This window comes from Mesoplodon densirostris, chromosome 4 (genome assembly GCF_025265405.1).
Source record: "Mesoplodon densirostris isolate mMesDen1 chromosome 4, mMesDen1 primary haplotype, whole genome shotgun sequence".
NCBI classification, from domain to species: Eukaryota; Metazoa; Chordata; class Mammalia; order Artiodactyla; family Ziphiidae; genus Mesoplodon; species Mesoplodon densirostris.
The window spans coordinates 70,557,579-70,573,597 of NC_082664.1; the positions used below are offsets into that span (position 1 = coordinate 70,557,579).

The 16,019-nt window shown below is 35.1% G+C and overlaps 1 protein-coding gene across 2 annotated transcripts in view; it reads left to right on the top strand.

Annotated features, from left to right (window-relative positions):
* Positions 1 to 16,019, top strand: part of PRKD1 (protein kinase D1) — a 347,287-nt gene that overhangs the window by 262,699 nt on the left and 68,569 nt on the right. For both annotated transcript variants that reach the window (XM_060096361.1, XM_060096362.1), the window contains exons 3-4: positions 1,400 to 1,531; positions 2,874 to 3,034. In XM_060096361.1, coding sequence (XP_059952344.1) covers positions 1,400 to 1,531; positions 2,874 to 3,034 — 293 coding nt within the window. The remainder of the gene's footprint in view (positions 1 to 1,399; positions 1,532 to 2,873; positions 3,035 to 16,019) is intronic.

The window sequence follows — 16,019 nt, forward strand, 5'->3', positions numbered from 1 at the left end:
GTTATTGTGGAGTTTTTTGTTTGTTTTTATCTGCCTTTCTGCTGGTCTGGTAGGCTCTGTAAAGATGTCTTACTTATCTTTACATCTTTGTCCCTGGAATGGTGCCATTGACAACATTGAAAAGGTGTTTAACAAGTGTGTGTTGAAAAAGTAAGGCAAGAAGACAAACAGGAGGAAGAGAAGGGAAGGCAGAATAGAAGGATGTATTTAAGGCCTAAATTTTTCCTCAAATTCTCTTTGCATAAAACCTTTTGAAATCAAGTGCATATGGTTCTATTCTAAGTTAATGGAAGTTTACACTTTAAGGGTTAGGAGAAGTCACCATTGGTCAGACCTTCTCTTTTTATGTATGGGAAACTGAGGCTTGTGATGATTAAGTGAGTTGTCAGTAAGGTAATGGCAAAGACTCATCCAGCTCTTCTCACTCGTAGGTCAGCACTCCCTGGACTATTATGGACAGCCTTAATATTGGGCTATATGTGTAAATAGATCCAGAAAGATATAACCCTACACACTAGAATTTTGGGAAAAGAGGTGGTCTTTCACTTTCATTTCTCCATACCTTTCTATTTCTTGATTTAAGCAACACCAAAAAACTGTGAACTATTTTTATAACATAACAAAAATATCATGTGGAAAAGTATAATTTTTAAAACATAATGCATTTCAATACTCTGTACGAATACCATATGGGATAAATAACAATAAGCAATAACAAAACGTACGCTATAGCATGAATATGATTTGCTAAAGTATATTTATCAGAGTGGGCTGAAATTCACCAGTGTGTGTATTAAATCCCTCTGTTTGGCATATTGATGAAGAGGCTGCTTGTTATTTTTAGGTCAGGATTTAAATGCTTGGTTATATTGCCTAAGTGTTCAAACAACTGTATCCCCCCAAAAGAGGCTGCCCAGATTTCTTCCAGTTGGGCCCCACCCTTCTAATGTACTTCTTCAAGGTCATATTCAAGTATACTGTCTTCTGATCTGTCTAAATTCCATTCATCAAGTGTTTCCTTTCCATTAATATTTCTGAATACCTCTCTGGCTCATTTACGTAAGAGAAAAAGCAAAGTGTTTTAAAGCAACATCCCATATTTATAGATTGAAATGAGTTATTCTTTCATTCATTCTTTGTTCTAGCGTTTTGGCTATTTTTGAAGTGGCCTGAGACCTTGATAAGCAGGAAGACAAGAAAGAGGTTCCTTTGCCACCACTTGTAAAGCTGTGGTTGAGAAGAATGGAGTGGAATGGCTAAACGTCAAGCAGTGTTGCATCTTATCTTTCCTGACTTTGCCCAGTTATACCCATACTTGCATGTTAAGTATCTTGCATACTAATTATCTACAGATGAGCATATTTATTCAACTTATTTTTCAATGTTTTTATTTTCACAGCTTCCGCCACCTTTGAAGACTTTCAGATTCGTCCCCACACTCTCTTTGTTCATTCGTACAGAGCTCCAGCTTTCTGTGATCACTGTGGAGAAATGCTATGGGGGCTGGTGCGTCAAGGCCTTAAATGTGAAGGTAAGGTATTCCTTCCCCAGCCAAGTGGAATGCATGCTGGAGTTAGCTACTTATGTCGTGCCCTCTTCTGCAATGCCTTCTTTCCTTCAGATACCTTCCAGGGATCTGTGTACTGCATGGATTCTGTTCGGTTCATTTCCTATCTTCAACATGTTAGCCCTGATCTGGGAAGCCAGATTCTCCTATCTTTTCCCCTATATCATGTGAATATGTTTCTCTCCCATAAGGTGTTGGTTATTTTGCTAACAGGCTAAACATATAATTTACATCTTAAGCCAGAACTTGGAATAGTAGGCATTCAATAAATGTTTGCTGAAAGGAGCTGAGATTCAGGAGGTTAATCAGACTATCCAAGGTCGCTCAGCTGTTGCGTGGCAGGCTGGAACATGTACCCAGTTTCTACACCAAGATCATAGTTTTATCATCCTCCATGGACAGAAATCCTTGAAGTGCATAATTCAGGTTTATAGGATACCATGATATAATCTTAAAAACGGACCAAATCATACCTTGCTCTTTTTTGATGAAGGGTGGGGTGGGGAGGGATAGAGCTGTTTGAACTTTGACCAAAAACCCCAAGCTTTTATGATGAAATCCATAAATAAAATAACCATAATTTCTGAATTTCTATCTGTAAGAAGGGAAGTTAAGAGACAGTGATCTGGAAGAAAGTCTACCTAAAGTGTAGTTTTATGAAAATTTGTCTGGCCTGCTATGTGACACATGGGGAAATTCTGAACAGTAAGACTACGTGAGAGAACTATGAACAGTAGAAATATTGAGAGGAAAATGGTGCTTTCCTAATTATCTACCATGTAGAAACTAGCATGTGAAGTATTTTACATATTTTCTTAACAATTCTGCAAGGTAGTTATTATCCTCATTTTACAGACAGGAAAACTGAGGTGAAGTAATTTGTCCAAGGCCATGTAGACAAACAAGTTGTGGAGCCATGATTCAAATCAGTGTGAGTCAAAAGTTGTGAAGCGTTATGATTAATTTTCCCTTGCAATAGAACTTGAGGCAGCTAAAAATAGGTCATCTCACTGGAGTTTTATTGCTAGATCCCTCAAAGCCCAAGTCCCTTATGTTAGAAAACATTTTTTAAAATGATAACCAGGGTAGTTGCTGGGCTCATCCAATAAAATCAGATGTCAAAACCCAGCTTATTGACAAATTGGGAAAATAAATCAGGAGAAGCTCAAAAGAAAATTTAAATTTTCGAATAGCCTCAAGAAACATGGAAGCAGTACTGTTTCTAAAAATTCATAATTTACAACTTATACTAAAGTAGCTTTTAATTTATAGTTGAACAAAAGTCATTTTTACTTTCTCCTTCCAGGATGTGGGCTGAATTACCACAAGAGATGTGCATTTAAAATCCCCAACAATTGCAGTGGCGTGAGGCGGAGAAGGCTCTCAAATGTTTCCCTTACTGGGCTCAGCACTGTCCGCACAGCATCTGCCGAGCTTTCCACCAGTGCCCCCGATGAGCCCCTTCTGGTATGGCCTCCTGTTTATCCATTTGCCCGTTTACGTGAGAAATCTGTAGGACGATGTGGTAACAGTGGTAATCAATCCAAGACAGTGCCCTGGGAGAGAGGACACAGCCAGGGTGTTAATGACTGTGTTTCTTCAGGGCCTGTGCTGTAGATTGGTCAGTGCTTCAACAAATATCCAACAGCTTCGAGTTTGCTTTTATCTGTGAGCTTAGAGCAATTTTAAAATCTGTGAGGTTTCCTCATGGTCATGGAGCCAGAGCAGCACAAACTAATGCGTAAATGTGACAAAACATAGTTTGTCAAAATTTGGAAACCAGAGATAAAAGATTTTCTTCTCTGATGATTATTAGAGTACTTCGTGGCATAGTTGACTGTTTATTCTGGGAGAAAAGCTGAACTTCGCTCATATGAAAAGATGAAAGTCTTTAATTGTTTGGCATTAAAGGCATACATGCTGATGTCAAAGTGACACTGGTTGACAAATGCCATGGGAAAAATAGCATTTAATACTTTAAATATTTCCATTGGCTCTAAAATATATATCTGTGGATATGGCTTAGATATTTTTCTTTAAGAAAGTTAAATTTTGATTTTCCAAACATTGAAAGCAAAGTAAAAATTGTTGCAATTATATACACTATTTAAAATAAGAACATTATTCTGAAATAAGCTAATTGTGTGAGCTTAAGTTTCCTATTTTTACTCCCTCTGCTAGTGGATATTACAAAAACTCTTTATAATCTAATAATTACAAAAATAAATTAAAGAGAAAAATAAAAATTATGAAACATTTAGGTTAGATAAATCCCTGGAGTGGAGAGGGGCAATGCATTTTGAAGCCATCTCTAAAAAGCTGTATTACTTACTCTATTGTTCGGAAAATATTTTATTGTGATCTTTAAATCACTTAAATTTTGTTACAATATAAGCCAGATGTATAACTCAAATGAATGCTTATTTTGATAAATAGGAAAAGTCCGTACTCTGTGTTTCTGTGACTTTTTGGGGGGAGTCTGTTGTGTTTTCATGAAGCGAACCTGTTAGGGGAAGTCAGGCACTAAATCCCACCAGTAACTAGAAGTATTAATATATTATATTTTGGTGACTATTCAGAATGCATGTGTGGTTATATATTATTTTATAAAGTTGTATTAGTTAGAATTAATGCTACTCTTACAGAAAGGTGCTTAAGTCAAAATCTACTTACTTTTTCAAATAACTCTCACATTATCTTTCCAACTCTGAGATTTCTTGATTTTGTTTGAAGTTTTGTAGGTAGTGATTTTATAAGTCAGCAGTTACTCTTGCTTTTAAGTACCGTCTCTGAGAGTCATACTGTTTACAGAATAGGCATTTTTAAACAAGTTTAAGAAACAAAATTATAAATTAATGTATATTGTTTTCAGTTTCACCAGGAAAAGGTTTTTAAAAGTTAGTTAACGTCTCATAAGTAATCTAAAGCTGTAAACTAAAGTTATTCATCATTAGAATAGATTAGAATCTAAGTAATTAATGCTAAAGATTCTTCCTTTAAAACTATCTCAGTTTTTCAAAAAGAATTAATAGGAATATATTTAATTAAGTTTGCCTGGAGAATTCAGACCAGACTTCCAAGATGAGGTGTTACTTAAGCTGATCTTTACTGTGCTTTTTCATTTATCAGCGGTTTGATTTTCTATATTAGGCTAAGTGTTGGATCTCTTTAAAGTCATACAAGGTAATTTAAAAATGATGGCTTTTGTGCAAAGACTTCGTAAGTCAATAGAAAGAGTTGCATGTATATAATCTGTTTTAATGTGTTTCTTAATATATGCTTGATGTATTTAAAATTAATTTTGTGTGAAATTTGAATACTAAAATTAAGAAAAAAACACTATCTCAGTTTTTAATAATATATACATATATGCACATATGTATGTATACATACATGTGTGTATATATATATATACTTCCAAACATCACATATGTATCATTTAGATTTTATAAGTATAAATGAAATTATTATATGCATGCATATTTATAAATGTGAATGTATAATTTATATATAAATTTAATTTAGGTTACTAAAGTCTTTAAGCAGGTTTTTGTGTTTTTCAACCAAATTATTTAATTGCTTTAATTGCTTTATTTAATCAAATTACATAATTATTTAATGATTCAAATTACTTGATTACAAGCTATATTGTACATCAGATGTTGAAATTCGTTAGCACTTTATTGCTGAATGGAATTTTTTTGTAGCAGAATGCTTAAAAATGTTTTTAAAATACATTTTAAAAATCACATTTTAACTATATCTGCCAAGAATGCTTACAAAAGTTTGATCAACTCAGATATTTATGAGGTGAGAAAATATTGGGGCCACAGGATACTTTGAAAAATGTTATTATGAACTTTCATAACCTTATATAAAATGCCCTGTGGGTAACCTTTAAATGAAAAATGCCTTTGGTAATAGTGTTGGTGACACATTGGCTCTCAAATGCATGTTTTACATTCATCATAGCACTTTTTGCCCCTGTGGGGTGCCTGTATGTCTCTCTTTGCATGCTCGGAGTGCAGCTAATATGTCTCTTTTCATCCCTGTGCAAAACATAAAAGGCCAGTAACTATAGTTTAAAGGTTATAGTGAATGCCTAGTCAAAGGTAACATTATGGTAATGATAGTAAAACCTTTTAGTCCATATACAATAAACAATATTTTCCATTTCTGAAAAGGATGATGGCCTATATAAAGATGGCATTGCTAAGTAATGCCATTAGACCACCCATGTTGCAAGTCTGCCATAAGTAAAGATTTTCTCCCAAATGTAAGAAAATGATTTTCCTATTCAACACTTGATTGCTTATTTTGACTGGAAAATCACCATTTCACATATGGATTAAAATACTGGTAATTCTATTAATTTACCCATTTCTGGCAAATAAATTGAGTCTTGGATTTCTGTAATGCTGCTAACATAGAAAAAAAAGTATAACAACATAGATCTTATGACAAGCTTTGTCTGTCATCAACTTCGGCACTAAACTGTATCCATTATTCCAACCGTGATGCAGTCCTTTTTTGAGAAAATCCAAAATGTAGGCAATTTATAGCATCAGAGCTCTGCAAGGGTGTATATCTTTTTGTACATCATCACCTATGTTAGAAGGAAACAAGAAAAACTCAGTAGGTACTTAAGGAGGACACACTAATATGTTGTTTCATTATGTATAAGTATACTTATTAAGATTATATCAGTTTTATAAACTTTTAGACAATTGCATAGGAGAAGTCAAGATTAAATGATCCTATAATATCTCTATTTATCATCTAGATCTTTTTAAATATCATCTCATCTTTTTAAAAATTTACAGATGTTCTTGTGATATTTGGGAAAAGTTAAAGCCATTTGAAATCATGTTATACAAGGTTTAGTCTTAGGCAAAAAAGTTAATAATCTGTTCCAGAACTTCTGCTCCTAGCTATGAAGAAGCTTGTATCAGACCACTCTCCTGTAAGGGACAATTATAAAAGCTGAATAGAGTATAACAGAACATAACAAAACAATATTTAAAGGTACCTAAGAGCAACCAAGGCAATCAGGATTTGAGGGACAAATGTCTCAGAAATAAGGAAATCACAGAGAGGTCAATGCACAGGACAGCCCCCAAACAAAGAAGTAGCTGGCTCAAAATGTCAGTAGTGCTGAGTTTGAGAACCCCTGATGTAGAACAAAGCTGGAGAATTTCCAAACATATCATAAAGCCGTAGTTAAGACAATGTGGTATTACACCAGAACAGAAAATAAACCAATGAAACAGAATAGAAGGAGTCCAGAAACTATGTGCGTATACAGGCCAACTAAGTTATGACAACAGTACCACTGCTGTGAGAAAAGGATGGTTTTTTTCAACAAATATTTCTGGAACCAATGGGATATCTATATGGAAAATATGAATCTTGACCTTACCTTATACCATATACAAAATAAATCCTAGGTAGATTAGGAGCTTCTAGGAGATAGCATACAAGAGTATCTACAGTAACTTGGGTCATGAAAACCTTTTTCAAATAGGACTCAAATCACTGATGACAAAAGAAAAAAAATTGGTAAATTGGGCATCATTAAAATTAACAAATTATTTTCAGCAAAATATACCATTAAAAGTGTGGAAAAGCAAGTCACAGAATGGGAAAAGATATTTTCAATGTATGTAATATGTATATATATCTTGTAAAAGAGTCATAGCCAAATGTATAAAGAACATCTATAAAAGTTGAAAAGACAGACAACCTTATTTAAGATATAGGCAAAGTACTTGAATGGCACTTTACAAAAGAAGACAGCCAATAAACATGAAAATGTATTTTACATCGTTATTTATCAGAGTATAAATTTAAATCTACAGTGAGATATCTCTACACCAGAATGTCTAATGTTGGGGGGAAAAAACTGACAGTAACAAGTATTGGTGAAGATACTGAGCAACTAGAACTCACATACACTACTACTAGGAATATAAATTGGTTCAGCAACTTTGGAAATCTGGTTGGCAGTTGTCTTCTAAAGCTGAACATATGCGTATCATGTGACTCATCAGTTTTACTCCTAGGTATATATTCACCAGAAATGTGTATAGATATGCATGGAAAGATATGTAACAGAATTTTTAAAATTTTTTAATTTTTAAAAATACGTACCAGAATGTCTAAAAGTTTTTTAGACTTCACTTTTTTAAAGCAGTTTTGGGTTCACAGAAAAATTGAAAGGCAGGCACAGAGATTTCCCATATACCCCTTGCCACCCACACGTGCATAGCCTCCCCCATTATCACCATCACTCACCAGAATGGTACTTTTGCTAATACTGGTGAACATACGTTGACATACACATCATAATCACCCAGTCACATCATAACGAACCAAAGTCCATGGTTTGCTTTAGGGTTCGTTCATGGTGTTGTACATTCTGTGGATTTGGACAAATGCATAATGACATGTATTCATCATTATGGTATCATGCAGAGTATTTTCACTGCTCTAAAAGTCCTCTTAGTTTCATCTATTCTTCCCTCCTCCCCTCCAGCCAACCCCTACCAACTACTGATTTTTTTTACTGTCTCTATAGTTTTGCCTTTTTCAGAATGTCATATAGTTGGAAACATACAGTATGTACCCTTTCCAGTTTGGCTTCTTTTACTTAATAGTACATACTTAAGTTTCCTCCATGTCTTTTCATGGCTTGATGGCTCATTTCATTTTAGAGTAGAATAACATTCCATTGTCAAGATGTCCACAGTTCATTTATCCATTCACCTAACAAAGGACATCTTGGTTGCTTCCACGTTTTGCCAGTTATGAGTAAGGCTGCTATAAGCATCCATGTATAGGTTTTGGTGTAAACCTAAGTTTTCAGCTCTTTTGCGTAAGTATCAAGGAGTGCAATTGCTGGATCATATGATAAGATTATGTTTTGTCAGAACTGCCAAACTGTCTTCCAAAGTGGCTGCACAATTTTGCATTCCCACAGCAATGAATGAGAGTTCCTGTCGTTGCACAACCTTGTCAGCATTTGGTGTTGTCGTTATTTTGGATTTTGTGTTCTGGTAGGTGTGTGGTGGTTTCTCATTGTTTTAGTTTGCATTTCCCTGATGACATATGATGTGAAACTTCTTTTCACATGCTTATTTTCCATCTGTATATCTTTTTTGGTAAGACGTTTGTTAAGGTTTTTGGCCCATTTGTAAATTGGATTGTTTGTTTTCTTATTGTGGAATTTTAAGAGTTCTTTGTATATAGATATATTATTTAATATTTATTTATTTATTTTGGCTGCCCCTGGTCTTAGTTGCAGCATGCGGGATCTTTAGTTGCAGCAGGCGACTTCTTAGTTGTGGTATGCAAACTCTTAGTTGCAGCATGTGAACTCTTAGTTGCGGCATACATGCAGGATCTAGTTCCCCGACCAGGGATCGATCCCAGGCCCCCTGCATTGTGAGCGTGGAATCTTACCCACTGGACCACCAGGGAAGTTCCAAGAGTTCTTTGTATATTTCGGATAACAATCTTTATTAGATGTGTCTTTTGCTAATATTTTGCAAATGTTTTCTCCCTGTCTGTGGCTTGTGTTTTAATTCTCTTAACATTGTCTTCTGCAGAGCAGAAGTTTTTAATTTTAATGAAATCCAGCTTATTATTTATTTCTTTCAAGGATCATGTCTTTGGTTATGTATTTTAAAAAGTACCACCATATCCAAGGTCACCTAGGTTTTCTCCTGTGTTATCTTCTAGGATTTTTATAGTGTTGTGTTTTACGTTTAGGTCTATGATTCATGTAGAGTTAAATTTTTAAATTTAAATTAACTTAATTAACTTGCATTAATTTACTTTTTAATTTAAGTTAATTAAGTTAATTCATTGTAAGTTCTGTGTCTAGATTCATTTGTTTACATGTGAATCACCAGCACCATTTATTGAAGAGACCATCTTTGCTCCATTGTATTGCCTTTGCTCCTTTGTCAAAGGTGAGTTGACTGTATTTATGGGGGCTTATTTGGGGTCTCACTGTTTTGCTTCATTGATCTATTTGTCATTCTTATACCACACTGTTTTGATTATTATAGCTTTATAGTAAGGCTTGAAGTTGGGTAGCATTAGTCCTATTCTTCTCCTTCAGTATCATGTTGGCTATTCTGGGTCTTTTGCCTCTCCATATAAACTATAAAATCACTTTGTTGATATCCATAAAATAATTTGCTGCGATTTTGATTGGGATTGCATTGAATCTATAGGTCAAGTTGGGAAGAACTGACAAATTGATAACATTGAGTCTTCCTATCTGTGAACATGGTATATCTCTCTCCATTATTTTGCTCTTTTATGTCACTCATCAGAGTTTTGTAGTTTTCCTCATATAGATCTTATTCATGTTTTGTTAGATTTACACCTAAGTATTTCACCTTGGTGGGGTGCCAGTGTGAATGGTATTGTTACAAGCATGTTTTTAACATTTTTATTCATTGTAGCTAAAAGCTAGAAACAAATAAATAGTGGTAGAGTCATACAATGGAATAGTATACAGCAATACAGCAATAGAATTGAGGAACTGTTAATTCATTCAGCAACATAAATGAATCTCACAAAATAATATTTAGGGGAAAAAAACAGACACAAAAGATTATATGCCTGTGAATCCAGTGTATGAAGTTCTAATCCAGAAAAACTGAGTTATGGTGAGAGACATCAGAATAATGGTTCCTCGTAGGTGCCCACTGAGAGAGGGAGCAAGAGAGAGCCTTTCTGGATGCTGGAAATATTCTATGTCTTGATCTGGGTAGAGGTTACATGCTTATATGCTCATGTAAAACCTCATCAAGATGTACACCTAGAATTTTCTGCACTTTATTCCATATAAATTATACCTCAATAAAAAGATTTTATTTGTTTATTTATTTATTAATATGTGGTCTTGATTAATTAATTAATTATTTATTTTTGGCGGTGTTGGGTCTTCATTTCTGTGCGAGGGCTTTCTCTAGTTGCGGCAAGTGGGGGCCACTCTTCATTGCGGTGCGTGGGCCTCTCACTATCACAGCCTCTCTTGTTGCAGAGCACAGGCTCCAGACACACAGGCTCAGTAGTCGTGGCTCACAGGCCTAGTTGCTCCGCGGCATGTGGGATCTTCCCAGACCAGGGCTTGAACTCATGTCCCCTGCATTGGCAGGCAGATTCTCAACCACTGTACCACCAGGGAAGCCCAATAAAAAGGTTTTAAAATGACAATAGCAAGTTATAAAGTCATTAGGTTTCTTCATCCCAAGTCATGTGGTAAAAGAATGAAATATTATATCAGAAAAGTTAATAATTTAATTTAATTCTGAGATTCCTATCAGTCAATTTAAAGAAAATGGGGTTATAGAAATTACATTATTCAGTAACAGGAAACATAAATTCTTTGGGTGCGAAATGAAAGTAATATGCCACATCACCCTAATATATATAGTATTCATTTACATAATAAACATTTTCTACAGTAGTCTTCACCACAGATACACAACTGTGATTCATATGATCTTCTTTCAAGGGAAAAACAAAAATAAAAACAAAGCTCTAGTAAAATATTACAACCAACTACCAAAGGAATAGGTGGCTCTCTTTTTCTTGGCGACCTATGGACATTTCTGGTGATTCTAATTTGATAGCAAGGGAGAAATACAGAGGTGTGTGTTTCCCAAAATTTTTTCTTTAAAATAATGGTGCTATAACATATTATGCAAAATATCCTTCTCCTAGTCAAATAAGATTGGGAAGTACTTCTCGCTCCATCCAAGTACTGGACATCACAATATTCATTAAGCATAGTTATGGTTCTCAGAAGTCTTGCAATAATGAAGTCAGTGTTCCTAAACTGACTCAACTATGGAATCCCTTTTTTTTCAGGAAACCTAGGAATACCTAGTGGGAAAATAACATGCACTTTTAGAAATGGTAACTTAGAGGAATAAGTCAATTAATGCATGTTGCATAGACCATCTTCAAATATCGTGCAGTAAACCAGCACTAAGCTGGAATTGAATTCTGATGATAGCCCAGAGTAAAGACATTCAGGGCTACAAACTGGAGGAAAATCCTGAGCTTTGGATATTAGGTATGTTGATGACAAGGATAATATCTTATTTTGGAAATTGAGGAAATTTGATTTCTTCTCACAAAGGGAAAGCTTTGCATCCTCTGTATGAAAATGTTCTATAAAAGTACATTCAAACAGGTTATAATTTCTCCTCCAAAGTCTTGTTTGGATCTGGCCAAATGGGCAATTGTTGCTCCTGAATTCTGCTCATGCTTCATGTTAATCCAGAAGTCTAACTGGTATCACTGGGTAACAGTTAATTTTAGCAGAACCTCAATCTAAATGTACATCCCTTTCCAAAGTCTCTGACAAAATGGGTTAGCTGTAGATTGCAAATTAGGATGCAGGGACTGTGAGAACAAATAATAGGATTTTTCTCAAAGTGTAATGTTTATTCAACACTGGAAATACCATGGATTTCAAAACACCGTCATGCATTTTTTGTTAAGAAAAAGAGTCAACTGTATTTTAGTTTTGATTTAATTTCTAGTTATCAGATAGGGCTAACCCACAAAGCTTGAGGGAAGAGAGATGAAAAAGAACATATTCAGAACATATTCATAAGTAGACAGATGCATGTCTACTTAACCAAAATGTTTCTTAGATTTTTCATGGATACTTCTCTTAAAAAATGTATCATAACCTTTCTACTTTTGAATTATATTTCAACCTTAAATGAAATCAGACAGAAAACAATGATATGCAGTGAAGACTCTAAAATAAGCAAAGAATACACTGTAGACGTATTTCTCTCATTAAAACTCTAACCCACTATTGGACTTTTCAGGTTTGTAAAGCACTGACTGATACTGATTATTCATCAACTTATTCTTGCCTGCAGGCAGATAACTATGTCACATTTGATTACTTTGATGACCTTTTTCTTTCTTTTTCCATTGAGAGTATGAATTATTGTGAAGAAAATCTGATCTTTCACTTAAAGGTCAAAATGCTTCTTTCTGACTCTAATTTATTTTCAAGAAGGTGAATGAACCATCTTTGATCACTGACACTGTTACAAGTAGATATTTTCTTTACCTCTACCAACTCAAAACTGTAAACTGTGTTTTTGCAATCTTAGTGTCTGTAGTTCCATTGAAATGTTAAAAAGTAGTTTCTAACCCAGATGTTTCTGTGCCTCAAAGACTGATTAGTATCACATTTTGCTTTTTCTTGAAAATATATCTATTATTTGCTAATAATATTATTGAGTAACATGCATTGCTTTCTTCCAATAACACGGTTCTCTTGTCTTTTGCCTCCCCTTTTCTGCACCTTTGTCTGCTTTTTCTCTTACAACTTCATGTTTCAGTCTCCTGTGAGTCCTGGCTTTGAGGTAGGTACTAACTCTGCCTAGGAATGTGCTTCACCATCTTTTGCAAGCCAACTTTATAATATTAAATTAACATCAGACAGTCATCTGTATTGACTCTATGAGAATACTCAGGTCATAATTTAGCTCAGAATCCCACCTGTTGAACTGCAGAAAGCCCATGGGTGGTGGTGGTGGTGGTGGTTGTCTTTTCCTGGTGTTATTGTTTAAGTTTTCACAGTCTTCAAGAAGACGAAGAGCAGTGCAGGCATTAGACCAATAGTTGGTTTATTAGATAAAATTTTGCCCTCAGATTACTTGATTCCATAACATTGGTGTCTTTTCTATGAAACTGGGCAGGCCAGTTGAGAATAGAACAGAGCACAGTCAGCACTCACTTTACCTGGTAGCATATTAACTGAAATGCCTGCATGCTGGAACTGTGTCCTGGTGCTAGGTACCATAGAACCGTGCCAAGTGAGGTCGCCATCCTGATATCCAGCAGTTTTGGTTGGCGCCATAAGGCACAAAACAAGGACTGCCTGAAGAGGAGTACAACTTTTCAAGAAAGGAGCTTTGAATCCTTAATGTAGTATTACAGTCTATTTAATTACTTTTATAAAGGATGGTACTAGTGTATGTATTAAGGTCTCAATCCAAGAAGAAATTATATATGGGAAAACACACATTTCCTTCATAAAGGTTTTAAGTAAGACCCCCTGTAAAATTGGCCTTTTGTCTATCTTAAGCAATTAATAACGTAAACATGGAAAAGTCAAGCATTAAAGCAGGATATACAACAGTGATCTTCTTGTGATAACTTGTTTTGACCAGTTGACTTGTTAATGTTTCCTTTTTCTTATTTCTGTACCTCTGGTGAGTTGAGAGTTGACATATTGTTATTTTCTTTCATGAGACAGTAGATTTCAAATACCATTGTTAGTGTCCATTCTAAGATGGTATTGTTAAGGGAACTCTAACATAGGAAGCAAATGAAAACACAACCAGAACATGTTCTGGGTTAAAGAAAATGAACAAGTCAAGATATCTTGATTCATAAGATGTAAAATGAAGAGATCTGCTTCAATAATAGTGAATTCCCATGTTTGAAAAATTATCCTAGTTCAAAATGTGCCGTACTTAGAAAAGTCTGGGGTGAATGCTAGGTCAGTATAACTTTTGATATCCTTGTAAATTTAAATTTTGTAATTTACAGTGCAGTCCAGACATAATTTTAGATGTGGACTAGTATCTTTCCCTTCAAATTATCCTTTGGGAATAAAGCCAAAAAAGGGCGGGAAGCGTTTTCCACTTCCCTCTCCTGCCCTGAAATCGGAGCAGATGGTGTAAAAGCAGACTGAAGGGTAGTTTGCTTTTCTGTGGAAGTTGTACAACTTAAAGGCAGCCAGGCCTCCACGGGATAGCTCCTGAGGGAAACAAGATGCGTTTTCTGCATAAGCTGTTGTTCTTGAAGTTGTTTATAGCTGGTTTGTTGAAAAGGTAACAAACTTTTCTTCTTTTCTTTATGATGTCCTGGAAGATAATTATTCATAAAATTTGACCAATATTTCAGAGAAATATTCTAGTGACCGTTTGTGAGTTGCAGAACTGTTTGAGAAACCTGGTCATGGCTCCATGTTCAGCACGTCCTAGTCACAGTTTATATTTTCAGGTTTGTAACTCAAGGATGCAAAAGTATACAAGTGTAGATCAATCCTCTGCCCTCATGGACTTGCAGGAATGGACACTATGGAAACAAAGAAATGTGTTTTTGTAAAAGCTTTCTGGTATTACATTGCAATGATATATATTAATTTACTTAATCTCCCCTATTGATTAGATTGGTTCTGTTTTTTTAAACAATGTGGAAATAGGCATCCTTGTCTGCATTTTTTGCACACTTGTAAACATATCTGTAGGTTTCTCAGTAAGTATTTATCGAATGAATCCAGTAGGTTATATCCTTAGAAGCCAAGTAGACTAAAGAATATACACTTTTTTTTTGCCAACTAGTTCTTCAAAAGGATGTAAAAGTTTAAATTTATGACTTCGCTGACTGCAGTGTATGAGAGTTCCCATTTCCTCATAGTCTTCCCAACAATCGATTTTATCAGTATTTTAAAAGGTTTTTTTTTTCACAAATTTGATGGATAGGTAAAATAATTTCTATTCCTAAATATGATTTCTTTACTGGAGAAGAGAAACAACTTTTCATATATTTATTGGACATCTGTATTTCACCTATGGTGAATTGCCTGTCTCTTTCTCTATTGAGTTGCTTTGAATATATATATATATATATATATATATATATTTTAACTTAAAAAATTTTTAACATCTTTATTGGAGTATAATTGCTTTACAATGGTGTGTTAGTTTCTGCTGTATAGCAAAGTGAATCAGCTATATGTATACATATGTCCCCATATCTCCTCCCTCTTGCATCTCCCTCCCACCCTCCCTATCCCACCCCTCTAGGTGGTCACAAAGCACTGAGCTGATCTCCCTGTGCTATGCGGCTGCTTCCCACTAGCTATCTATTTTACGTTTGGTAGTATATGTAAGTCCATGCCACTCTCTCACTTCTTCCCAGCTTACCCTTCCCCTCCCCATGTCCTCAAGTCCATTCTCTACATCTGCATCTTTATTCCTGTCCTGCCCCTAGGTTCTTGAGAACCTTTTTTTTTAGATTCACATATATGTGTTAGCATACAGTATTTGTTTTCTCTTTCTGACATACTCCACTCTGTATGACAGACTCTAGGTCCATCCACCTCACTACAAATAACTCAATTTCGTTTCTTTTTATGGCTGAGTAATATTCCACTGCATATATGTGCCACATCTTCTTTATCCATTCATCTGTCGATGGACACTTAGGTTGCTTCCATGCCCTGGCTATTGTAAATAGATCTGCAAAGAACACTGTGGTACATGACTCTTTTTTTGAGTTATGGTTTTCTCAGGGTGTATGCCCAGTAGTGGGATTGCTGGGTCGTATGGTAGTTCTATTTTTAGTTTTTTAAGGGACCTCCATACTGTTCTCCATAGTGGCTGTATCA